At 47.8% G+C, this 25743-nt stretch overlaps 2 protein-coding genes across 11 annotated transcripts in view; one reads left to right on the top strand and one right to left on the bottom strand.

The window, feature by feature from the left end:
- Positions 1-14096, top strand: part of Eri3 (ERI1 exoribonuclease family member 3) — a 128849-nt gene extending 114753 nt beyond the window's left edge. For all 8 annotated transcript variants that reach the window (XM_060379739.1, XM_060379738.1, XM_021633391.2 and 5 more), the window contains one exon: positions 13548-14096. In XM_060379739.1, the coding sequence (XP_060235722.1) occupies positions 13548-13630 (83 nt within the window). In that variant the 3' untranslated portion in view covers positions 13631-14096. The remainder of the gene's footprint in view (positions 1-13547) is intronic.
- Dmap1 (DNA methyltransferase 1 associated protein 1) lies at positions 1870-23541 on the bottom strand. 3 transcript variants are annotated; one of them, XM_060379737.1, is made up of 12 exons: positions 23399-23465; positions 23051-23160; positions 22472-22563; positions 22035-22230; positions 16400-16558; positions 16141-16308; positions 15722-15907; positions 15506-15577; positions 15167-15239; positions 14770-15065; positions 14469-14540; positions 1870-2025 (listed from the first exon to the last, which is right to left on the bottom strand). In XM_060379737.1, the coding sequence occupies exons 2-11, from the start codon at positions 23153-23155 to the stop codon at positions 14481-14483; spliced, it is 1407 nt and encodes a 468-aa protein (XP_060235720.1). In that variant the 5' UTR covers positions 23156-23160; positions 23399-23465; the 3' UTR covers positions 1870-2025; positions 14469-14480. The 3 variants fall into 3 exon arrangements, with proteins under 3 accessions (XP_060235720.1, XP_021489090.1, XP_021489089.1); XM_021633415.2 differs by lacking the exon at positions 1870-2025 and having other exon boundaries at positions 14429-14540; positions 23418-23541; XM_021633414.2 differs by lacking the exon at positions 1870-2025 and having other exon boundaries at positions 14429-14540; positions 23399-23505.
- Between the last annotated feature and the right edge of the window lie 2202 nt (positions 23542-25743).

Raw genomic sequence — 25743 nt, 5'->3', positions numbered from 1 at the left:
TAGATAATTCTGCTTAAGGAGAAAAAAAGGAGTGACAGCTTTGAGAAGCACATCTGAAGAATGTGCGGAGGAACAAGTGCTCACAGGAGCCAGTAGGGTAGCATGGTAAGAAAGGGCAATGTTACCAAAGCCACACCAGAGAGTGAGTATGGCTCAAACATAAAAGGCTGGGGAGATAGCTCAGCAGTGAAAGCACTGGTTGCTCTTTCGGAAGACCCAGGTTCGATTCCTAGAATCTATATAATGGTGCTCAATCACCTGTAACTTCAGGTTCACAGGGTCCAGTGCCCTCTGTGGGTGGCTTCCATGGGCACCAGGCACACAAGTGGTACATAGATATTAGGCAAAAACACATAAAAAAAATAAAATAGAAATTTAACTCAAAAAGCCCCACCCCTGTGAGGTGACCCTGGTCATTAAAGAATACAGCTTCAGTGAAACAGGTTGTAAGATGGGAGGAAAGGAGACCTTAAGCATCAGGAGTCTTAGAGGTGTTTTTCTGAAAGGGACCAGAGTACGGGTACCGGCCAACTGGGAGAGGCATTAACTAGAGTCTGGCCTCCAGGTGGGAGGTTGCAGAGTCAGGGCTGGAGAACACTAGGGCTATATCCAAGAATAAGGGCACTCAGGTCCAGGCCTCTGGAACGTGTGCATGCTGGCTTAGACTGCAGATCCTAGGTATGGTGGACAAATGAGCTTCAGAAGAGATAGCAGGATTGGTCCCCTCTTGTGACAGATGCAAATAGATCAAGTATCGGCCTGTTTGGGAACGTGAGCTGGAGTACTGGACTGGTAGATTGAGATTTATGGGGAGGGCAGGAGCTTGTTGACTTGAAGGTTAAAGGGAAGTGCTCACACTGGGCAGGAGCCTGAGGTTGCCGGAAGTTTATGTAGCAGGATGTTGTACTTATCTTTTCCTGTACGCCTCCTCCTCTTGTGTGGAACACAGTGTGAGAGAGTGCCAGTCTGGGGATAGTAGAACAGAAAAGAGATGGAAACCTGAGTCTCAGTAGACTGTGGAACCAGGAAGCTTCTAATCAGCTGACACTGCAAACCACAAATGTAATTCTTCCCTTGGTTAACTTTCATTTTCTCACCCTCTTCTTCCACGGGGGTTTTAACCAAAGCTAGACTTCTTTAGCCTTTCTAGTAGCATGTCCTATGTCCTAAGATACACTAAGAAGCAATATGGTGGGCCGGAGAAATGGCTCAGAGGTTAAGAGCACTGGCTGCTCTTCCAAAGGTCCTAAGTTCAATTCCCAGCAACCACATGGTGGCTCACAACCATCTATAGTGAGACCTGGTGCCCTCTTGTGACACGCAGGCACACATGCAGGCAGAACACCATATACTAAATAAATAAATAAACAAACAAACAAATAAATAAATAAATCTTTTTTTTTTTTAAGAAGCAATCTGATTAGGGTTTCCAGAGTACGTAAGGGTTACCAGTCTGACACAGCAGTGTCTTTTGCCCTGTCTCCTCCATGCATATAGGACGTTCCTCTGCCATTCTTCCTGCCTTTAGAGTTCATATTAGTTAGTGTATTAATCACTTTTCTCATTGCTGTGGTAAAAGAGCTGCCCAAATCTTGTTGTTGTTCTCTCAGAGTTCTGAGAGACAAGGTATCACTCTCACTTAGGCTGACCTTGAAAACACAGCAGTCCTGCCTCAGCCTCCCAAGTGCCATCATACCTGTCAGAAACATTTATTTTGTCTCACAGTTTGAAGATTCAACCTCATAGCAGGGAACGCATGGTGGCAAGATCATGAGGCAGCTTATCCCATTGCATTTACGGTCAGGAAGCAGGATGAATGCTAATGCTCAGTTGGCTTTCTTTCTTTACCTTTTATTCAGTAAAGGACCTCAGCTCATGGGATGACCCTGTTCACATTCAGAGCAGACCTTTCCTTCTCAGTTCAACTTCTCTAGAAAAAAAACATATTCCCAGGGTGTATCTTCTAGGTGATTCCAAATCCAGTCAAGTTGACAGTGAAGACTAACTATGGCTGTATGCTTTCAGCTGCAAGAAAACGATAGGCCATGGTTACCTGTTTTAAAACATACTTAGTAATAAGGAGACTTAACATACAATGAAAGAAATCTAGAGGTAAGGTAATTGTCTGCGTGACTGATCCAGCCTTCCAGGATTGTCCTCAAAGACCTAGAAATGTTTCTAGTTTTCTGTAGCTGTTCAGCCTGGTTCCACAGATAACTCCTCTGTAAGCTGAATGATGGCCTCTGTAATCCCAGACAGGGTGTGCAGATACGGAAACATCTAGCAGAATGCAAAGATCTTCCTTCATACTTCTCTTCATAGTGTGAAGTTTTCATTGAAGGCTTTCCAGTAAACTCACCTATGTGTCTCAGAAGACAGAACACTTGCCCACCTCTAACCTAGTGACTGGCAAGGATCATAGAACCAAAACTAGCTCTAGTCACATATTATTGGCCCTGCCACATTAGGGAACAAAGGCAGGGTGGTGTATAGCCAGAGGCATGTGGAGGGGTAGAGCTGTCAATGGTTCCAGGTTCCAGTTAAGTGAAAGAAAATGCATATATGGTGGTTAGTGCAGGGATATCTGAATTATCTCGAAGAAAAGAACAGAGGGATACTTCAGAGGTTAGGTTTGTTACTATTGAAATGAGTAGTAAAAGGTCAGACAGAGAAACATTGTAAAGTGAATGAGTGGAGAGGCTGATACCAGTTTCTCAGGTTAAGATGGAAGCTGAGCAGCAGGCCTCTAAGGAAGAAGGTGGGAGAGGTGGACTGCCAGCACTTCACAGGAAGGCTTCTGCTAGACTGTATGGACCTGGGACTCTAGGCCCACTGTCTAGGGCAGTGAGAGCCACCTAACTACTGAGTATCTCCATGCCTCCATTTTGGAAAGAATCTGTCCTCTGTCTTTGAGGCTGCTCTTGAAGTGATGATAATGCTGACGTTTCCCTGTTAGAGCTGCTGAAGGCCCCCAAAGACTGAGCTATCCCTTAGGGATAGGGTCTTTGCTGTGTATGCTAGGTCTGCTCAGCTGTTCTGGATAGCCAGCTCTTTCCTTCCAATCTCAGGCTTGGCCATGGGGTTACCTAGATGGAAGTCTGTCACTTCTAGCTGTAGCTGCCCCTAGTGGCCCAGCCCTTCCACCTGGGCTGGGAATGGGCCCTGGGAGGCGGGCATCTGTGGTAATGGCCAGAGCAGTGCCCTGTTACTACAGCGTATTTCACTTTTAATTCTGACATATAATGTAATGATCTTTTTTAAGGCCCGATGATATTATCTGCCTGACTAGATTATTGAGTCTTCATCATCTCCAGATAAATTTACGGCCAGGACGAGGCTCAGGATTTATCATCAGTCAATAGAGCTCGATACTCTAACAAGGCGTGTAATAAGATATACATATTTAATGATCCAAGGGGAGGAGCACTAATGGGAGCCCAGACTGAGTAGTCCAGGGGGCTGGGCTGGGGCTCTGCCCTAGGGCTGCCATGGCTATGGGGGCACGGATGTATTCTTGGCCCCGTGGTTCCCAACTTTAGTCTTTCTTAAGACTGTACGCCTCCTCCCTGAAACCCCAAGGGTGAGGGCAGGCAAGCAGAGACAAGGACAGGGCCTGGGCCTCTCCAGCACATGGTATCTCCACCCCCCGCCCCTCCCCCCGGGAAATTCTCTCCTTTTCCAGGCCCTAGAAGGGCTAAAGCGTTCCCAGACCCGCCTGCTCAGATCCCTGAACATCAGGGAGAGCCCACAAGGGAGGGAGTGCTGGAGCTCTATGCCTAGGCCATGCTGATGGTGACGGATGGTTTTTCATTATAGCCTCTCAGGTCCTGCCCGCGCCCTGTGTGGAAATTCTATTTATTCCCTAATTTGTAAAAATTCCCTCTTTATCTGATCCCAATCAGGGCGGGGTAATTGGCTCTCTGGGGCAGCGGCTGGGGTCCTTGATGAAGAGCTATGTGGATGTACCCAGCCAGGCCCCCACCCGTCCTGCCACCAGGGCCCACAATTAATAATGATTTGCAAATGGCAGACAAGCAATAACACAGAAAGATGTGGCGTCCGTGCTGCCTCTTCATTTCCTCCCCTCACAGATATAAATGGCCACAGAACAAAAACCCAGCACGATAAATTCTGGAATTAGTTATTCACTGGGACAAATGGGGTCTGAAGTCTACAGCCCCACTCCCTACTGCCTCTGCCCTTGCTTTCCCTGACCCAGTCTGTTTTTAAAGGTCTTCCTCTTTAGATACAAACTCAGCTCCTCAGCTTCCTCCCACCACTCCAGTGACCCCTTCTTGTGTGGCCTGGACTTGGAAGTGATCATTTGGTCTGGGCCTGCCACTTCTTCAGCAGAAACTGGAGCCAGCAAGTGGGATCCAGCTCCACCTCCTCTCTGGGACCTCTCTGGCCGCCTGACCTGGCTTCTGTCCCCATTCTGCATTGGGTGTGAATGGATTGATGTGTCCTGCCAGGCCTGGAAGTCTGGATCAGAGCTGGTCAGACCAGAGTTATCTCCTTTGGCATTTGGGATCAATCCAGTCATTGGCTTGGCCATCTGAGTTGGGCTCCTGACAGCCAAATGCGGTGTAAGTAACTGAGGGGCTGATGCTGTGCTTACTGGTCAGGCATCTCTGGGAGGTTGGCAGAAGTATTTCCGGGCACCATGCCCTCTCGGCCAGGCACATCCTCCCCCCACCCCCCAAGTGGCTGTGAGCTGGCGGGTAATGGGCGTGTAATGGCCTCATTTTCATGCCCGGCCTCCAGGAGCGGCGGTAAGTGTTTGATTGCCTTAATTTCCAAACACATCATTATCCTAGCTTTACCAGCGCTTAATAAACACTTTATGAGGATTTTTTTAAAAACATCTTCGGTCCGCATACTTCTCTGAAGTGATAAACTCTAATTAAGTCTAATATTTAAAAATATGGTAATGGTGAGTTGTTTGAATAAGTGGACTGCATTTCTGTAATTTCATTATTACGTAAAACACGCTAATTATTTGGAGCACGCTTATTACAGAGAGAGAAATCGCCTGCTAATCAAGATGAAATTGCCTTTTCCCCTTATTGTAGAACCACCATCATCCTTCACCATCAGCCCTGTGGCATCTCCAGGCACCTCTGTTGGGTGGAGGGTGATTCAGGGAGGGGCCAAAAGAAGGGGTCACTTTAGAGGCGAGGCCATAAGGACCCTGTCTCGGGGAGGGTTGGAAGCCATAAGAGTGCTGAGTGGGGGAAGAGGAAGTGTGTATCTGGAAAGAATGTCCTGCAGGCCAAGATGGCCATGAATGGGGGCGGGGAGAAGAGGAAGTGTGTATCTGGAAAGAATGTCATGCAGGCCAAGGTGGCCATGAATAGGGGCGGGGCAGGAGACTGTGTGGGCTAAGACTGACCCAAGGGATAGATAATGAGTATCAAGGTATTAATTTTAGAATAACTCATAACTAACATAGACACTTTTAAATACTTCACAGATAATTCATTTCATTTTTAACATAATCCTTTAAGAGAAGTAGTTGCTATAATTATTATTTCCATTATAGAGGAAAAAAAAAAGCACAGAAAAGTTAAAGTTCAGGAACTTCCTTGAGTTCCTGGACCAAACTCAGAATCTGAGGATAGGGTTCTCTGCTGTTTAAATTCTAAAATTCACTGGCTTAGCCCCCTTTGAGCTATCTTACAATGTTGAATGCTATGCTGGCCCCCATCATAAAGTTGCCAAACTTAATGAATAAAAATGTAGAACAGCCAGGCATGGTGACACATGCCTTTACTCCTGGCAAAGGTAGAGTAAAGCAAGAGAGGAAGGGAGGAGGATCTCTGAGTTCGAGGCCAGCTTGGACTGCAAAGTGAGTTCCGGGTCGCCTGGGACTACAGAGAGAGAGACCCTGTCTCAAAATACAGAGGAAGAGTAAAATTTGAACTTAGAATAACAAGTACTTTTCAGTCTATGTGCCATGTTGGGCTGGGGCAGCATTTAGTCTGGCAGTGCTTTCAGAGGGGCCTAGGGACTGTATGCATGCAGGTATGTGGGCACACTGGCTTTCACGTGGATACAGGAGTAGACTTTATCAGCTGAGCCATCTCCTTAGCTCTTTTTTTTTTTTTTTTTTTTTTTTAACAATGGGATAGATGAGTGCACTTTGATTAAGGGCACTGTTGCTGCTGGATATCTGGGTAGATGGAGGCCCAAGGTCAGTGAGATTCTAAACTATCAGTGCTCAGAGTTCTTGTGGTCTCTTTCTCATGCACAGGGCCTGTTCCTTGCAGTTTCTTTCCCCTACTCATCCCTGCATCCAAGCTTTGCTGTCCTCTGCTCCATGGGCTCAGGCACCATCCTTTCCCAGTCCCTAGAGACTGCCAGTTAGGGTGAAGACAGGAGTCTGAGGCTACAGTGGTGGGCCTTAACATCTGTCTGCATGCTCCTTTGACCACACTACTTAGCCTCGTTAATAGTGTCCGATAGTAATGACACCCCTGATTCCCCAAGTTGATTTACCCTTTTTGGCATTTTTTTTTTCCTCCAAGACAGGGTCTCCCTATGTAGCTCTGGCTGTCCTGGAATCACTATGTCCCCTTTGGTGGTCATTTTGTTTATTCCTTTTACTGGTTCCAACAATATTGCAGATACGATAGAGTTGTTATTTCAGAAGAGTACAGAAATACAGAAGAGTACATTTGTCCCTGTTAATAGGTCAGTGGGTTCTGCATTTTAGAGTGATTTCACAAAATGTAATTCCAGACAGATTAAAAAGCTAAAAAGAAAGCTAAAGCAGGAGTGGTGGTGCACACCTCTAATCCCAGCACTCAGAAGGTAGAGGCAGGCAGATCTATGAGTACAAGGCCAGCCTGCCTGGTCTACATAGTGAGACCCTGTCTCAAAAATCCAAATAATGGGCTGTAGAGATGGCTCAGCTGTTTAAAGTCCCAGCTGTTCTCCAGGGGACCCAGGCTTAGTTCCCAGCACCCAAAACTTCAGCTCCAGGAGGTCCAACATCCTCCTCTGGCCTCCACAGGTACTGCATGCATGTGGTAGAGACACATGTGAAGGCAAGACACCCATATCCATAAAATAAAACTAAATCTTAAGAAACTAACATAATAATTAGTAAGAATAATAAAATATAGCTGAAAATATAAGTTTTGGGAGGGCTTCTATGGGAGAGGTACATGTGTAAGCTTGATATTGGGTGTCTTCCAATCATTCTCCACCTTATTGTTTGAGATAGAGTCTCACTGAACCCCAGACTTTCCCAATTCAGCTAGACTGGCTGGCCAGCAAGCCTGAGGGTCCTCCCCTCTGCCTCTCTAGTGCTGGAATCGCAGGCATGGACTGTATGCATGCAGGTATGTGGGCACACTGGCGTTCACGTGGATACAGGAGTAGACTTTATCAGCTGAGCCATCGCCTTAGCTCTTTTTTTATAAGTGCTTCTCAAACCAGACAACTAAGCTTTGAAATCCTAGTAAAATGCCTTATAATTTTAGGTGACTTATAAGAATCCTACTTAATTCATCCAAAGCTAAATATTCATCATTGCTCCCCAAATTCCAACTTCTCTGGAATTACTTACGTCAGTGAATGGCACTAAAATTCTACAGTAATTTCTCTCCCAGTCTTCCCATGAAAGCTTATCTCTTTTCAAGGAATATTTTATTCTATGTATGCACACATTTGTACCCACAAAAGTGGAAGTAAGAGGACAACTTTTGGAAGTCACTTTTCTCCTTCCATGGGTTCCAGGGATCAAACTCAGGTAGTCAGGCTTGCACAGAAACTGCTGTTACCCACTGAGTCATTTCAGTGGCCCAAAATTTTATTATTTTCATTTTTTGTTGTTTTTCCAAGACAGGGTTTCTCTGTGTAGCACTGGCTATCCTAGAACTTAACCTGTAGACCAGGCTAGCCTCAAAAGCTCTGGGATTAAAGGCATGTGACACCACTGCCCAGCTAAAATTTTATTTCTTACACACTCTTGCCTCCAGTCTTGTCTTCCACTGTCAACATCCCCCCACCACAAACCTGGTTGTGGGTCAGACTTTCAGGTATGAGCCATAGTTTAATCTGCTCACTAATGATTCTGCCTTTAGCCCTGACCTTACATTTTAGGATGACAATTTATAAAACTCAGATCTGGTCTTGTCATTCTACGGCTTAAATGTACTAGTGTCTCCACAGTACTACCTGAATCAAATCCTTGAACTCCTTAAATTGCCATTTGGGTTCCTTGGGTTTCCTCTAAGTCAGTCACTGCTGACTTAACCACCCACTCATATCTTGTCACCATCAGTCCACCATCCCCGACTCACTTGGTGGAATTAGTGTTGACACCCCACAGATCACTTCCAGTTGTGTGTCTGTATTACCTCTTCACCTTAATCCTAACTTTCTGGGCCAGGTCCCTCCAACCTTTGCATAGCTTTGTTCTTCCAGGAATCTATTCCTAAGCTTCAGAAAGAAGCAGGTAATTTTTCCATGCCTCCTTTTTTCATAGCACTGCACCTATAATGGGGCTGTCCTTAAGCTCTGCAAGTATAGGGAGCTAGTCTTGGGTATCCTCAGAGCCTATATACACCCAGCATACAGAACATGTTGGCACTCGCTGAATGAAATGAGTACACGAATGAAAACCCTTGGCTTATTTTCCAAGGGTTTCTTGGACCCTTTCCTCATGAAGGTCTTCCTGGCTAGTTCCAAGTACCTGTCCTAGGACCCACTTCCTGTCCTCTGTTCTTCAGTTCCTAGACTAGTATAACTAACAAGCATGCAATGCCACCTCAGGAGGGCTCCTTTTTGTGTCCTGAGGGATCTCAGCCCCCATCCCAGCAGCAGCAGCTTTGCCAAGAAGCTCTGATTATGGAGATACCCAACAGACTTAGCCTTCCTTGCTTGCTCTGCCCTCCCTTCTGAGGGACAGCTTGTGTAGCTGTCACCCTTCCATCCTAGTCTTGTTAATATAAGAATATTTCTAATATCAAGAATGTTAATGTCCAGAAGGAAAAAAAAAAAAAAGCTCTCAAGCTCAAGCTGATGTGGCTGGCCTGCTAGAACTTGAAGGTTAAGAGGCCACCGTTATGGACACAATACAGCACCCTGCCATCCCGTGTCATAGCACACTTGAGCTGGCATGATTAGCTCTGCAAAGGATGCTAAAAGGTAAAGCTGCCAACTAACCCAAATGGTCTTAGAGCTTCAAATCTGTCTTAATTTCCCTGCTCCCAGAAACCCACATGGCGGAAGGGGAGAAATGACCCCTACAAGTTGTCTTCTGAATACATAGCTATACACAAGTCATAAATGTAATTAAAGGAACAGCAAAGTCTCCAAGTTAGGGAAAGAGCCCTAGCCTTACAGTCTGTAACTGCCAGCTTGTAAAGTGACCTGGAGCAAGTTTCCTTATCCCTTTGGGTTTCCATGATAGTAAACCAATCACCACAAATAAGACCTCAGGATCTGCTGTACACAGGTTCAGAAGTGAGTCTATGTAGTAAAGGCAATTCGTTTTGTCATGTGTACCAGCCAGTCTGTCATCTAAGCCATGCACAACACAGCACACACTTTCTCAGCAGTGGCTCATCTGGCCACACAAAGAACAGCTATGCAAAGATGCAAGTGGTAGCACCTTGTTCAGTGTTCACTGTGATGCTGTGGCTATTCTCAGCCCTATGGGGGAAACTGGGGCCTGGAGAAACAAAGCACTTGCCAGACACTTATGTGGTACAGCATTTTCACAAGTTCAAAAACTGTAATGGGCTTGTATGACTCCAGAGCATGCTTTGACATTTTCAGAAAACAGTAAATGCTCCTTGAGATAGTACTGCAGAAATTTGGGCAAGTTACAGGGGTGAGGCCAGGAGCAACAGGGATCAGTTTTTGCCAAGACTGAGTTACATTAAAAGATTTGCCAGGCCTGGTCACACTGACCAGCAGTCCCAGCTACAGTGAAAGTTGAAGCAGGAAGATTATGGTCCAAGAACTGTCTAGGCTACTCAGTGAGTTCAGACCTCCCTTGGGGACTTAATGAGACCTTGTCTTAAAAAGCAAAACAGGGGCCAAGAGCTAGGCATGGTGGCACATCCTGTAACCGTAGCACAAGCAGTAGAAGCAGGAGCTCAAGGCCAAGGTTATTGTCATCTATAGTAAGTTTAGAGACCCTGCCTGGGGGTGGGCATGGGGGTGCTGAGATCACAGTACAGTGGTAGTGTTTGCCTCGCATGTACGCTGCCTTACGTTTAAGCCCCAGAACCATTCAACAAGGGGTACAGTGTAGGATGAATGAGAAGGCTCAGTGTGTGTAACTGCCACCATACCTTCTGACCAGAGCCTGATCTCTACGACCCCAGAAGGAGAGAACCAACTCCCACAGTTGTCCTCTGACCTATGCACATACACACACAGTTAAAAATACGTGTGTGTGTGTCTATACAGATCTTAACCAAGTGTGGTAGTAATGCCTTTAATCCCAAGTGCTGGGAGGCAGAAACACACAGATCTCTAGTTCCAGGCCACCCAGGACCCTATCTTAAAAAACAAAAACACCCAGACTTTAAATAGAAGGCAGGAAGAACCACTGAAGGAATTTAAAGAGGGAAGGACATGATAAGATTTGTATAAAAGGGGCTGAAGAGATGGCTCAGCGTTTATGAGCACTGGCTGCTCTTCCAGAGAGCCTGGGTTCAGTTCCCAGCAACCACATGGCAGATCACATGTGTCTGAAACTCCTGTCCCAGGGGATTCGACTACCTCATTCATGCAGGCAAAACACTAATGTACATAAAATAAAAATAAAATTTTTAAAAGATTTGTATAAAAAAATCATGTTGGCTACAAGAGGGTGCATCTGAGGGACAGACCAGACTGTTTGTTTTAATCTAAGAATTACAGGTTGTGGACTTACAGCTGACTGGCTGCTGGAGAATGGAAGCATTTGATCAGCAGTGGTTCTCAACCTTCCTAATGCTGCAACCTTTTAACACAGTTCATGTTGTAGTGGCCCCAACCATAAAATTATTATTATTATTATTTTTGCTACTTAGCTGTAATTTTGAACTGAGCAGTGTCTCAATTCCTAAGACCATCAGAAATATATGTTTTCTGATGGTTGTAACCCACAGGTTCAGAGAATAAGGAAACCAAATCTACAGAGGTTTCACACCTGCTTAGATCTGACCAGTGTGAGATGTTGACCCCTTGGAAGTTTCCAGTGATTTACATACGATGCCAAATTCTGAGGTCGAGAATGCAGGAGGAAGAGTACAAAACATGGAGAGAATATTCAGTATCAGGAGTGTTTTGATTCTGTTTATCTGGAAAGAACTGTGTGAAGATTTGAATTTATGGTAGGACTGGAGAGAAAGGCCCCAGTTGAGGAGGACAGCCTTCAGGAGTAGCCAGAGCTCATGATTTGGGTGAAGTTGTGCTGTGTATGGCATGAGGAGAAGTCAAGACAGACGTGTGCCGGCACCTCCTGGTATAGGTAAATTGGTGCTTGCTCAATGGTGGCCTAGGGTCTAGCTAGGACATTGACTTAGGCCAGGGGAGGCAGATTGAGTGATTTGTCCAGCAGTAAGGGAGGAGCCAGATGAAGTCAATAGAAAACTAATTTTCTTTTCTGCTAGAAGAAATGAGGTGTGTGGCCGCTGGGTAATTGCAGATAACGAGGGGACTTATTCTTAATATGCACAGCAGCCATGGTCTCCAGAGTGCTGGAGACAGGAAGGATTTGAGGTGCCCTGACAGGGCTAGGTTTTATTTGGGAAGAATATCCCTCTGTCCCAGGTCCATCTGCCCCCCGCCTCTCAATAATGCCATCACTGCATCTGGCCCCACAACTCCCCAGGCCTTTCTCTTCCTGTCATATTCCCCTGTCAACTGCCTAGCTCCTCCTGCCATACCCCTCCCTCTACCCTCTACCCCCACAGCACTGGCGTACTCACTAAGGGAGACAAATGACAGGGCCTTAGCTGAGCGGGGTGCGTGTCCGGCCCATAAACCACGGGGATGGGTCATGTCTGGAGTTGCCATGGCCGCCACTACCCACCAATCTGTCTTCTCCCCATTCTGCCTCAGAGCAGACCAGCCCTCTTGGTTTGCTGAGTCCCTGGAGAAACACAGTATCAATTCCCCACACCTCTGTCCACTATAGTTACATACATATTGAACACTTCTAAGACAGGATCTCATATGATCGGCCTGCCCTAGACCCTTGGCTAATGAGACTGTTTTCCTTAGCTCACAGGGTGCACAGGTCCCCTTTCCTAGGTGATAGACAAGCATGGAGGCTCAATGGAAGGAAAATATTCCAAGGTCTCTTGACCTCACCACTACCCCTCACTTGATTATGCCATCAGTGTATGGTACTTCTGCATCATAGTATCCACGAAACGAGGCTATGGCCCAGGGACAAGGAAGGGAGGTGGGAGACAGTTGGAGACTGCTCTGGGAAGCTGGACAAGAAACCCAGGTAGATGGGCAGTTTCTGTGCTAGGCTTCCTAAATGGTTCTCAACCTTCCTAATGCTGCGACCTTTTAATTTGTGAATCCCAGCCATAAAATTATCAAGCTGCTACTTCATAAGTGTAATTTTGCTACTGTTATGAATTGTAATGTAAATATCTGATATGCAGGATATGATATATGACCCCTGAAAATGGGTCATTCAGCCCCAAAGGGGTCATGATCTACAGGCAAAGAGAAAATGCTGCGATGGTAGGACAAGCTCTGAGTTGCTGCCCTTCTTGCATCTAGTGGTGGAGCAAGTCCAGTCCTGGCCAAGTGCCCAGAGTCCCTGCAGCCTCCCAGCTACCACAGTAGCTTAGAGCATGGAGCTTTTCATGGGCCAGTATGAGAGAAACTGATAGGGCCTGACACATACAGCCTATTTAACCTGGTATTTGAGCAGAGACAAGGTCCCAGAAGGTGACCAGCTGCCAGCCTACTAGGACAGAGGCAGGATGTAGGTTGACTAATGGATAGGTCTGGAAGGGCTGACAGCACATAAGCCAGAGCCTTCCCCAGCCTATCTGGAGCTACATGGGACAGGTATCCAGGACAGGTGTTTCCCAGGGTTCTGGGACACCCATGCCAAGTCTGGTACCTTGTCACCAGTTGAGTTTGGCCTGGGCCACCCCCACACACACACACACAAGTGCCGACAAAGTCACCCTGGCCGTGGGTGTGATAAATGGCCACACAATAATGAAATGGAGACATCAAGGCGGGTGGCGGAAAGACGGAGTGTGGCGGACAGGCCGTCCCCACGCGACGGCAACAAGAAGGATCGCCCAGCGGCCAGGGGCCGTCAAGGGAGAAATTACACATTTACTCTGCCTTTTTCTTACTGCGACGGCGCCCATACATCACCGCTGGGGCTGGGATGGGACACAGCGGCCAATTTCCAGCATGAATTATGGGACTGAGAAGCACTGAGTCCAGGCTTCCAGCAGGCCCAGTATCACCCAGCCCAAACCAAGGCTGAAGATGTCCTCCTCCTCAGGCCTATGGCTCCTGAATCTGGCCCCTCTCTAAATGTCTTCTCTTCTCTCTAGATGACTGCAAGAACATTGCCAACATCATGAAGACGCTGGCATACCGAGGCTTCATCTTCAAGCAGACATCAAAGCCCTTCTGATTGGCAGAGGACAGGACGGGGCAGGACAGGGTAGCTGCTTGGCCCAAACCAGAATCCTCCTCTCCCTCACTAGAGGGAAAAGGGAGAGTGGCACAGCTCTGCGCCCCAGAGTGTCCCCAGCTGCCCTACAGGCTTGTGCCCTGTGTGAGGGCTTGGCCACTTGGCCCCTCTGGAGCAGACACTTTGTGCCCTACCCCACTCCCACTCCCCAGTCTCAGCCCAGTATTAGCCCCTGCCATATGGGCCTGGGCTAGGGGGAACCCAGGTACTCACTGCCTTCTCCCTGGTACACAGGCTTCTGCTGGGGCCACCAAGCCCCCCCCCCCCGTGCCCCCTCCTATCCATAGTGCATGGTGTGTGGTGCCCCCAGGGCTCCAGGACAGATCAGGCCCTACCTTGTGTCCACCCCCACCCCTGCTGTGAACGTGCCACTGAATAAAGTCGGGGAATCAAGGTCCTAGTGTGTGGAGCCATCCTTGTGTGGAAGGCTGTTGCTCTGCTGATGCTCCAGGCTTCATCTCCACACAAAGCCATCGGCATATGAGCAGCTGCCACTGCAGTACCTTTTGATGCCTTCACTAAAGATGTACAGACTGGGTGTCGAGCACAAGGACCTGGCATCTGTGTGTAAGGCCATCTTAAATATAAAGCCACAGGTCGAGGTCTAGGCAACAAAAAGGTGGTTAACAGCCTGAATGTGGGCCTTGCAGGCAAGCCTTTAGGGACTCACTACAGTGATGGATCTATCACAGTGTCATCCCAGCCAAGGATATGAGGAGGTAAGGAAACAGAATCAGCTCAGTCCAACTTAGCAGCTCTATTTACACCATACACCAACCCTGATGGCCCCTCATGGTTTCTTGGCTTTCTTCACAGAAGATGAGCTGGAGGCGGATTCCCGGCGTTTCCGCTGAAGAGATACAAAGTGCTGAGTTAGTGGCCTCTGAGGTCTGACTTAAGGCTTAGTGTCTGTCATTTTCAGAGAAGAGGCCCAATAGTCAACCCACTGCTGTCGTCAGCCTCTCCCCTCACGGTGACAAGCATTCCTTGAAGGCACTGGAGGGAGTGGGGTCTCTAAACAAATGTGTGTTCTCTTGTACTGCCCGGGCATGCTCCCCAAGGCCTGTCCAGGCTCTTACCGAGTTAGGCGTGAGAGGTGCACCCACTACATCAATGATGGTGTCCTTGGTGGGGTCAAGACCAAGTCCAGATTCAGACACTGCTGGCTCAGCAGCGGCCGGGGCTGGTCCCAGTGCTGGTGTGACAGGGGCCCCCAGCACTCCTGCCCGGGCGAGGGCCTCATGCCGGTGCCGCAGCATCTGCAGCTCGTATTCACAGTTGGCACAGGCCTGCTTGAGCTCGTACAGTAACACCAGGTCACTCCGCAGCTCGTTGAACATGTGCACCAGCTCCTCCGTGGGCGTGGGGCTGAGCTCTGCAAGAACAAGCTAGACTGTGCCCAAGGCCCGCAATATGAACTGCCCCTAAAGAGCCCCTGGGAGGGGGAGCTATCCCATAGGGCTCGGCGTCACTCACCCACACCAAGTTCCAGCAACATCTGCTCCAGCGCCTTGATCTTCTTCTGACCCACGGAGCTAGGCAGCTTCATCTGCAATGACCAAGTCAGCTAAGCCCTCCTCCAGCCCGTGGCATGAAACTTAGGATGAGGGGATTAAAGGAAGCAAGAGGCACATAGTAACCTCTGGAACTGGCTGAGAAGTGGAGAAGAGTAAAGGCAACCGCAGCTTGGCCATGCCAAGAGATCTGACAAGGCCATCTCTGTCCACAGGCCCCTTTCCCATTGCTCTACATTTAGCAGCTGTAGAATTAGGCCATCTGGAGCCAAGGACCCAAACTTGGAATGAGGTAACTCACCCGCTGGCTCCGTAGTGTGACACCTGCCGACTTAAAGTCTGGAAACTTGATGCCTGCAGTCTCGGGAACAGCCTGAGGAAGAGTTACAGTCTTAACGGTCCCAGGGAGTGACCAGGGGGCCCACTGGCTCAGGGCACTCTAAAAAGGCCCGTTGAAGCTGGGGACCCCGTGCCAGATGTTCCCTCCACCCTGAACTTGCTGGGTCAGCCTCCACACCGGCTTCTCAGCCTCCTTCTTTTGGGGCAGCTTCTTCTTGGGAGCCTTGCGTTCTGTGCGCCGCTGCTCAGCAGTGGTGTCTGCTGCTGTAATCAGCTTCTGCAGGTCCTGGCTGCGCTTCTCCCGCTCTTTTTTCCGGGCCTCAATCTTACGCAGCTCCTGTAACAGGTACTCCTCCTCTGCCACCTGCAAAAGCAAGAACTGCTTTGGCATGTACGAGGGCTGCTGCCAAAGCAGGGAGCTGAAGAAATACTAGGTTATCTGTGAGGGAACCAGAAGGAAGGAGACTTCTTACCAGGAAAAGGAACAAGGGAACCACGGGAAGGGGCGGAAGGTGAAGGGGCCTGGGGGTGAGTGAGCCGAGCCATGGAAGGTGGGAGGCAGAAGGTTTCAGGAATGGAGAAGAGGTGGTGTGTGACCTGCTCTGGGGTCCGATTGTAAAGCCGCTCCAGCTGTTCCTTCCGCCGTCTCTCATGACCAGCATCAAATACTGGTATTTTGAGATCTGTGCCTGGCACAGCCCTCACGTTGGCAAGCTTGGCACAGATGTGGTAGTACCTCTCTTTCAGGTCTTCCACAGAACGCTTCTGAGGATCAAGACACATGGGATGAACACTAAGGAGCACGTAGAAGGGACGGCAGGAAGGCTGGACATTCACAAAGTGCACTCCAGCTCACCTTGAACTGCTGGTGGTCATACCGATCATGAATGACTACAAAGCGCAGATCAAAGCGGCGGCTGAGGTCAAAGAGGTGGTCAGTCTCTGCCTTAGTCCATGCATCATCGTGAAGGTAGAGTTGGTACTCCTGCTCTGAGTACACAGGCACCTGTACCGTCTATGGCACAAAGATATGGGGACTGCATTCCTTTGTCATATGTTCAAGTAGGTCCATGTGACCACAGCCCTTCCTGTTTGTTAACAACCCCTGTACCCCTGCAGGGGCAGCCTGTAGGAAGGAAAGACCCAGTATAATTGGCCAGAGGCCCCTCCCTATAAGGCTCTGGGTCAGCAGCCTGCCTGATTCACTTACCATCTTTGGAAATGGGCCACACGCCCCTGCCTGCCTCGTAAGCACTTGTATGGCATCCAAGGGTCAATTCTGGAGTCACAAACCCATCAGACAGAGTAACGCCCAGAGCCCCTAGGCTATGCATCTCTTGTCTGAAGCACTACTGCCACCCAGTGGTGACAGTGGGACTTGCCGATCTCGGAGCACTACAAAGTTGGCTACCTCCAGGGAATCCTACCCTACTGCCAATGCCCCTTCCTCTCCTGGCCCACATTCCTCCTCTTACCCAGGTCTCTCTAGAGTTACCAGCATCACCACAAGCTGGGTCATAGGTCAGAGACACAGGAAGGAGTCAGTGCTAGGCTAGAACAGGAAGAGTCTCATGCATTTAAAAGCACAGCAGGCTCTTTTCAGCTGCTTCTTGGCCATTTTGTACCAGAGGTCACACACCTCCAACCTTAACATGCTTGATACTGCATTCATCCCTTTTCTTCAAGCATCTCCAGTCCAGACTTCAACCACTGTCACCAAGGCCAGCAGCAGAAGCCTGGGTTTGTTGTTATTTGGTGATAGTCTAATTTTCTGTTTTGTTGTTGACACAGCCTTGGTAAGTGGCCTTAGCTGGCCAGTACTCTGTGGGGGCCAGACTGGCTTTGGCTTCCTGCCTCATCTCCCAAGTACTACTGGGATTACAGGCGTGCACCACCATAGCTGGCACAGGGAAGTATCTCCTAATCCCTACTTTTTCCTTCTTCCCTGCAGAATCCCCATCTATCTCCATGACTGTAACCCAGTCAGATGAGCACAGCACCATCCCTGTTTCTACATTAGAGAAACAAACCCACCTTCCCACTCAGGCCTGCCTTCAGTTCTCTTCCACTCAATCCTCTACCTGCAGACAAGGTCTGCACCACGCTGGTTTGGGCAGGCCGGTGCAGTCTGTCAGAACTAGCCCACAGTAAGAACAGAAACAGAGAAGCACTTTTCTGTGTCAAAGCTGCGTGCCCATTACTGTAATATAAACGTGAGTGCATGTTCTCTAGAAATCCTGTGTCTTTCTCAGTCTCTGCTGGGCTACAAATAGATATTTCGCCAGTTCCTTGGAAAGGTACTGTTCTGGATAAAGTGCCTTCTAGATACCTCACAAACTCCAGAGCAAGGCTTAGTCAGTTCATTTCACATCTTTAGGGCTCAGCACACCGTAGGTACCAGTGAAGAGCCACTGCACGTCAGAGAACATGTGGCCTGGCCTCCTGTGGCCACTAGCCCTTGAGGACCCAATCTCTAGCCTAAATGACTAGAACACACCAAGCTCTTTCAGTTGACTTTGTTCTTTTTTAAAATAATTTGATTTTTATTTTATGTACATTAGTGTTTTGCCTGCATATATGTTTTTATGAGGGCACCAGATCCCCTGGAAAGGGAGTTACAGACAGTTGTGAGCTGCCAAGTGGGTGCTGGGAATTGAACCTGGATCCTCTGGAAGAACAGCCAGTGCTCCCAACCACAGATCCATTTCGCTAGCCCTCAGTTTTATTCTTAATTCTATATTCCATCTACCAACCGAACATTTTCATCCTTTTGACCTCTCCTATGTTCCTCCTAGTAATTTTTGTGTGTTGTGTGGGAGAGGGGAGAAAGGGAAGGAAAGAGAAGGAGAGAGAGAGAGACTGAGACTCACTACATAGCCCTGGATGAACTGGAACTCACTCTGTTGACCAGGCTAGTCTCCAACTCACAGAGAGATGTCTGCCTCCTGAGTGCTGGGATTAAAGGTATATGAGCCCACAAGCAGATAATTTCATTTCATTTTAAAATGTCCCAAATTTCAGGCCAATCTTGTTTTCAAATCAATTCAAGAAGATAATCAAGGGGCTTGAGAGATGGCTCAGTGGTTAAGAGCACTGACTGCTCTTCCAGAGGACCCAGGTTCAATTCCCAGCCCCCACATGGCAGTTCACAACTATCTGTAACTCCAAGATCTGACACCCTCACACAGACATACGTGCAGACAAAAACAGCAATGCAATAAAATTTTTTAAAAATTGAAAAATAAAAGGCAATCAATTCATTAAACAAATACTTATCATAAGCCTGCTAAGTCTCTGCTGGGGACACAGTGCTAACATGGGTCACCTCTGAAAGCCAGCAATCCAACTAGAAAAAACTGGTACTGTGTGATAAGTTTGATGATAAATATGAGGGTATAACAAGACCAGCCTGGCACACAGCTGGTCAAAGCAAAGGTAAACTGAGCCTAGTCTTTGAATTGTTTGTTTTGCTACTATTCTTATGTGTCTGTTGGGAAGGGATGGGGGGATGTGGCTGTGGAGACCAGAAGGCATTGGATGTCCAGAAGCTGGAGTCTGAGGTGGCCAGGAGCTGCCCCTCAGGAGCTGGCTTCTGAGCACCAAGCTCCAGTTCTGGAAGAGCGGTAAGCACTCTTGATCACCAAGTCAACTCTCTAGCCCTGTGCTGTTTTGCTTTTGTAGCCCAGGCTGGTCCTGACAGTATATACCTAAGGATGGCCTTGAACTTTTGGTCCTCCTGCTTCCACCTCCCAAGTGATGGGATTACAAGTGTGCACTGCCATAAAAGGCTAAATCTTAAGGTTAAATAAAAGTAAAACAGTGAGGGAGAAGAGGGGGGACAACACAAGTACAATACAAGGAAAAACAAAAACAAAAAAAACCCTAATGTGTAACCTGGCTCTGGAAGCAGGCTGGGAAACAGCTGAGAAGAGACTAAAGGGAGTCTGATGCAGCGACTCCCAGTGACCAGCTGCCACTGGGAGTGTGCCCTTTTGGGAGCTTAGAATTCACCTAGGTGTGACAAGATCCAATACAGCTATTTCTAGACTTGGGTTTCATCGCCAGCACCCACATGGCGGCTCCGATCCAACTTTCTCCTCTGGCCTGCCAGGGCACTGCATCCAAGTGGTGCACAAACACACACAAACAAAACACTCATGCACAGAAATTAATTTTTTTAAGGTCCCATTTCTTAGATCTAAGACCACCTGACAGCAGAGAAGGCACTGGGGTGAAAGAAGAGTAGGAAACTAAACAGCGAACTTCAGCAGTGGTGGAGATGAGAAGCCATAAGCCCAAACTAAAGCAGCAGAGAAGGTACAGGCCTAGAGGCTGGAGGAATAGGAAATCCTGGAATTGGGCATGAAGGGCCAAGGAGGATGCCACCATCAGTGACTCCTGGACTCATGGCCTGTGCAAGAACAGGAGAGTCTGAGAGTGAAACTCCTCAAGAGAAGCAACTGGAAAGAACACGAATCCACTGAACTCTGATTTCATTCTTTACCTTGTAGTCACCCAGACATTTCCAAAATTCATCCAATGCTGACATGACTCTACTTTAAAATCTGTGGGTGGATCCTCAAAGATGCGAGGGCAAAGCCTAAGTTCTTAAGCCTAGCTGTCACAGGCCACCTGGCATGGTCACCACAGCACGGAGCTTTGGGCTTTATCAGCATGGGAGCCCCCCAAGCATCCGATAAACATAACCTCTAAAATTCTTAATTTTTAAATTATACTTTAAGTTCGATTTTTATTTAGGGTATATAGAATAGATTTGGAGGTCAGAGGACAACATTTCAGAGTCTGTTCTCTCCTTCCACCATTTGGGTCTCAGGGATCAAACTTGACCACAGGCCTACCTGCTGGAGCCTCTGGGCTCTTAAATTCTCTTTAGATTTTTCTTCACTATGTTCCATGTGCACAAAGGGGGAAAAAATCACTGCACTACCAAGGAAACTTCTATAACCTTCCAGCCCTCTGAATAGCTTTTCTCCCAATGGACTGCAATTGTCCCCATAGTCCTCTATCCCTCAACAACATGATGTTTTTGTTTTCAAGTATAGACACTTTGACTTATTTTGTTCTCAATGTTTAGGCCTCAACATGCTGGAGCAGTAAGTACTATATACAAATTGGGTGTTCTTTTCTTAACATATTTGTCTTGCCCAACCCTCCCCCCACCTCCACTTCCTCTTCACTGAGGTTTATCTATCTTGTGTCTCTAGTTTCTCCATCAATTGGACCTGAGGGTCCTAGGAGTGATGGTGGGATGAAGGAAACTCTGGTTTGGGATGGGGATAGTAGGGTCATACTTGGCTGAGAAAGCCTATAAACCATCCAAAAGAGGGTATCCAGGCACAACAAGAAACATCGGGCTAAGAAGAGTCTGAATTTAAGCCCCTGGTTGTTTTAAGCTCTAATTCTAGACTGTTCTGAGCCACACTGTACAGTGCCTTAGCCATGAGCTATCCAATCCTAGCCTTCTTTAGCCCTTCTTCTCAAGAAGAAGGCTGGATGAGGCCTTTTAATAAGGCTCCATACCCTAGACCAAAAAAATAACAGATCTTGGTTTAGGACACTAGCATACAGGATGAAGAGCACAGGCAGAGATTTGATTGGTAATAGGAACAGAATTAGCAGAACTCAATCTCAATGATTAGACATATCACAAGGTCTAATACTACCTTTCTGGAGAGGCCCTCCCAGACCACCCTGGGAGCTGGCAAGGTAACTCAGAAGGCCAGGCAACCTGAGTTTGATCCCTGGGGGGCCATGTGGTTAAAGGAAAGAGAAAACTCACAGGTTGTCCTCTGATCTGCTGGCATGTGCAAGTACACATACAAAATAAATAATAAAAAGTAGGCCTCTCCTATACCTATAAATGCACTATTTATCTCATTTCCTATCCATCCAAATGCTGGTTCTATCACTTATTACAGCATGTATCTGAATTCAGCTTCTTTCTTTACATGTGTGCCATCTTCTTCCCCTTCTTCTTTATCCTGCTGTTGACGGCTAAGAGAAAGGGCTAAGTCAAAGATGAGTCCCAAGCCTGTAAAACAGGCAACTGTGTGCAACGGTCCCTCTCACTGAGTAGGAATAGAGAAACGATTACAAGTTCTGTTCCAAGGTACCACTGTGAGCCACCCATGGGAGACTCAGAAAGGGATGTTAGTAAATCAGAGCTTCTGGGATGGGGTTATTAGTTTCTGAGGAGTAACTGAAGCTACAGGGCTAAATGAGAACAATAAAGAAGTGCGGAGAAGAGAGAAGCACCTGGGACATAGCTCTCAGCATGAGCAACATCTGAACGGCCACAGTAGATCCAGGCAAAGACAGACTCCAATAGGCAAAAGAGATCCACAGAACCTGACCTAAAACTGAGTGGGTAACCATGGCTGGGTCTGAGCATGCCTGAAGCCAACCCTAGGAGATTGGAAATTTCATATAAGAGGCTCAGATGGGTTTGGCTGTGTCTGTCAGCAGCTCACCTTATTGAATCTGGCAAAAGGGTAGTCCTTGCCCTCCTCCGCTGCTCGTCGCCAGTGAAAAAACATAGCGCCATCCTTTCGAGCTGGATTGGTAAATGGCATCCACTTCCAAGGCCGAACCTTCTTGGACCCCAATTTAGCCTTCACTGTGCGATACCCCTGACCAGTGTCACTGGGTAGTAATGGGGGTGCATCCCTGGCAGCGGAGGTTAGGGAGGTGAAAGATTAGAATCAGGTGTGTGAAAAACCACTAGGCCAAGAAGCTCAGTCCACCCTGAGTAAGAAAGTCACGTCCTGGAGCACACACTAAGCTGCCCTACAGAAGAAGCCCTGGTTGGGGATGAAGGCTGGGGAAAGAAGTGGAGGAGAAGACAGGGAAGTAGGGATACGCCAAGCAGGAGGGTGGTACACAGGGGACTTAGGATTCCAATACTTGCTTTTTGTCTGAGTAAAGCAAAGCATAGACCTCCCGGTGCATGCCCTCGGGCCTCTTGAAGGTCAGCGTCTCTGAGGACTTCTTGGACTTTTTCTGGCAAGAAAACCACAGGGAAGAAATGTCAACCTAGACCTACCCTTACCTGAATATTTTTTACCCAGAACAATCTCTGAACAAACTAATGCTGAAACAAAGTCACAGTAACCCACTCACAGGAGTACCTCTACTCTGTCTGAGTACGTTATTCCTCTCCCCACTCTGACCTCAACTGAGTAGTGCCAAGGAAGAAAATCCTTCCCTCACTTCAAGACTGCCACAATGTCTTGGTCTTTCTTCCCAACAACTTACAAGGGTCACACTGCCTTCATTCTCTCATCTCTTGGTCCCCACCACCTCCCTGTGTCCTATCTTATTCATCACATTAAGGATGGCATACTTTTTGTTCCACTGTGGCTCTCTTATCGCGCATTTTATGATGGTAGAAGTACCAGTTCCACAATCTCTCTTCTGGTGTCACCCCTTCCCATTCCTTCGCCAACACCTTCACCCTTACTTTAACGCCCTCAAATGCCCCTGCTACCTTATCCGGGTTGATAATATCCTTCTTGCTGATGGTCCCAGAAGCGGCTTCTCCCTCTGGACCCCCGAGCTCTAGAATGTCCCGTACATCCGCGCCCGTAGCCATCACGCCTGAGAAATAAGAGAGCACCCCGAGGTCAAGAGTCAGTACCCGCGGAGAGACCGTGCTACCTTGGGAGGTGTGGAGGGGCGGAGGGACGGGGGGCGGGGCCCTGGTCCTGCCACTCCAGCTCCAAGTTTGGTCAGGGGAAGAGTCGGGCCGCGAAGAGAAAGATCCAAGCCAAGTTTGAATTCTGTTTGTGTTCTCCGCCTCTCCGCAATGTGTCCCTTACCGTCCTCCCTGACTCACCAGCCTCCGGGATCCACACCTGAGTACTCTACTGCAACCTTCTCCTCAGTTTTTATCTCTCTGCAAACCCACGGACAGAAACTTCCGGCTGTGCTTTGTAGAAATGCGACCGTCAGAAACACTTCCGGTTGGTGCTCGGACAAAAAGGTGCCGGGTGGTAACCTAGTGTGAAAGCTACTCATGTGGAGTCTGCGTGCGGTGGTTCCCTGCTTGCTTCTGACATTTGCCTTCTATCTCGCTCCGTTGTATCCTGGGCAGTAAAAAGAAAGCCCAAAGAGAGCTCTGTAACATCGGAAAGTCACTTAATTTCTCAAAGCCTATTTCAAAACTATTTCTTCGTTTACAAAATGAAAATTGTAACAGTCCCTGCTTAACTGAAATACCAGTAACACATGTGAAATATTAACACAGCGTCTGGGACACTAGTCTTTTTCTTAATTAACTGGATTAATGAATGTAATTGCCTCTGCTCATTAAGTGCCTCTATATACCAGGCATCGCCATTGTACTAAGCTTTCAGAGAGCAGCTAAATTAGCTTTCTCCAGCTGTCAGCGCGTCTCTATCTCTCTCTGTATGTGTCTCTCTGTCTCTGTCTGTCTGTCTCTCTCTCCATCTATCTGTTTCCCCCTCCCTGTCCTGCTTCTTTCCCCACTGCCTTAGGGTTTTACTGTGTAGCCCATGGTGGCCTCTTGACTCATGGCAGCATCCTACCTCTCCAATGATGAAATTACAGACATGAGCTACCAGACTAGGCTTTCAGCTTCTTGATTTAATTTAGGATCCTCCTAAAACGAGTTGTGGATCTTTACTCCTTTTCTGGCCAGTGTAGTGCGTGCATGCACCATGGCACAAGCACACACACACACACACACACACACACACACACAGTGCTGTCAACCTGACACAAACTAGAGCTATCTGAAAGGTGGGAACCTTAACTGAGAAAATGCCTCCATCAGATCCAGCTGTCAGGCATTTTTTCAATTAGTGATCAATGGAGAGGGGCCCAGCCCACTGTAGGTGGTTCCAGCCCTGGGCTAGTGTCCTAGGTTCTACATGAAATCAGGCTGAGCAAGCCATGGGGAGCAAGCCAGTAAGCAGCACCCCTCCAAGGCCTCTGCATCAGCTCCTGCCTCCAGGTTCCAAGCTGCCCTGCTTGAGTTCCTGTCCTGGCTTTCCTTGATGATAAACAGCAACGTGGAAGTGTAAGCCAAACGAACTCTTTCCTTCCCAACTTGCTTTTTGGTCATGATGCAATAATAACCCTAATACACACACACACACACACACACACACACACACACACGAACACACACACCATATGTATGTGCTTAGATTGTTAATATTTAGGCATGACCCAAGGCTCTTGTTTTGCTTTAACAAAGAAGTCTAAGGATCACTTCAACTTCCTTAACAATTATTAGTCTACTTCCTCTTTACTCCAAAATTTTAGTTGATATCTCCCTCCTGCACACACACACACACCCAGTGTGGCTAAAAATAAAATGATAGACAATATTAAATCTTGGTACGGTTGTAGAGCAACAGAGATCTAACACACTGCTGGTGGGAGTTCAGTAGTTATAGCCACCTAGAAACAGTTTGACCCTGTCTACTAAAGTTAACTTTACATAGACTTGCCGTCACAGCAGCTCTACTCTGAGTGTGCTCTGTAGATTCATTAATGTATTCTGATGAAGAGAATTGCTAATGCTCATCAAAAGATGTAAACAATAAACAAAGGCCTGAGAGAAGACTCGGTGGTTAAGAGCACTTGCTGCTTTTCCAGAGGTCCTGGGTTTTGTTTTGGTTTGGTTTTTGTTTTTTCATTTTCAAGACAGGCTTTCTCTGTGTACCCTTGGCTGTCCTGGAACTTGCTCTGGTAGACCAGATGGCCTCAAACTCATAGAGATCTGCCGGCCTCTGCCTCCCATGTGCTGGGATTAAAGGTGTGCACCACTGCTGCCTCAAGGAGGACCCTGGTTGTGTTCCCAGCACCTACGTGGTGGCTTACAACTATCGGTAACTTGGACTGGGCATGGTGGCAAATGCCTTTAATCCAGCACTCTGAAGGCAGAGGCAGAGGCAGAGGCAGATGGAGCTTTCTGACTTCAAGGACAGCCTGGTCTGCATGGTGAATTTCAGGACAGCAAGAGGATCACCACAAAGGTAAGGCCAGTCTGGACTACCCAGTAATTTTCAGGCCAGACTGGTCCAGGGTTTAACTTCATCTCAAAAGATGAAACAGAAAGACAGAAGACAGAAAGACAAACAGAGGACGTGGGGAGAGAGAAACAAATAAGTGGAGCTGGCTCCCTGTTTCTGAGCACCTGCTGCTATTGCA

The sequence above is a fragment of the Meriones unguiculatus genome, chromosome 3, assembly GCF_030254825.1.
Source record: "Meriones unguiculatus strain TT.TT164.6M chromosome 3, Bangor_MerUng_6.1, whole genome shotgun sequence".
In the NCBI taxonomy this organism is placed as follows: domain Eukaryota; kingdom Metazoa; phylum Chordata; class Mammalia; order Rodentia; family Muridae; genus Meriones; species Meriones unguiculatus.
The sequence above is the reverse complement of the archived record's forward strand: the minus strand, read 5'-3'. Positions and strand labels throughout refer to the sequence as shown.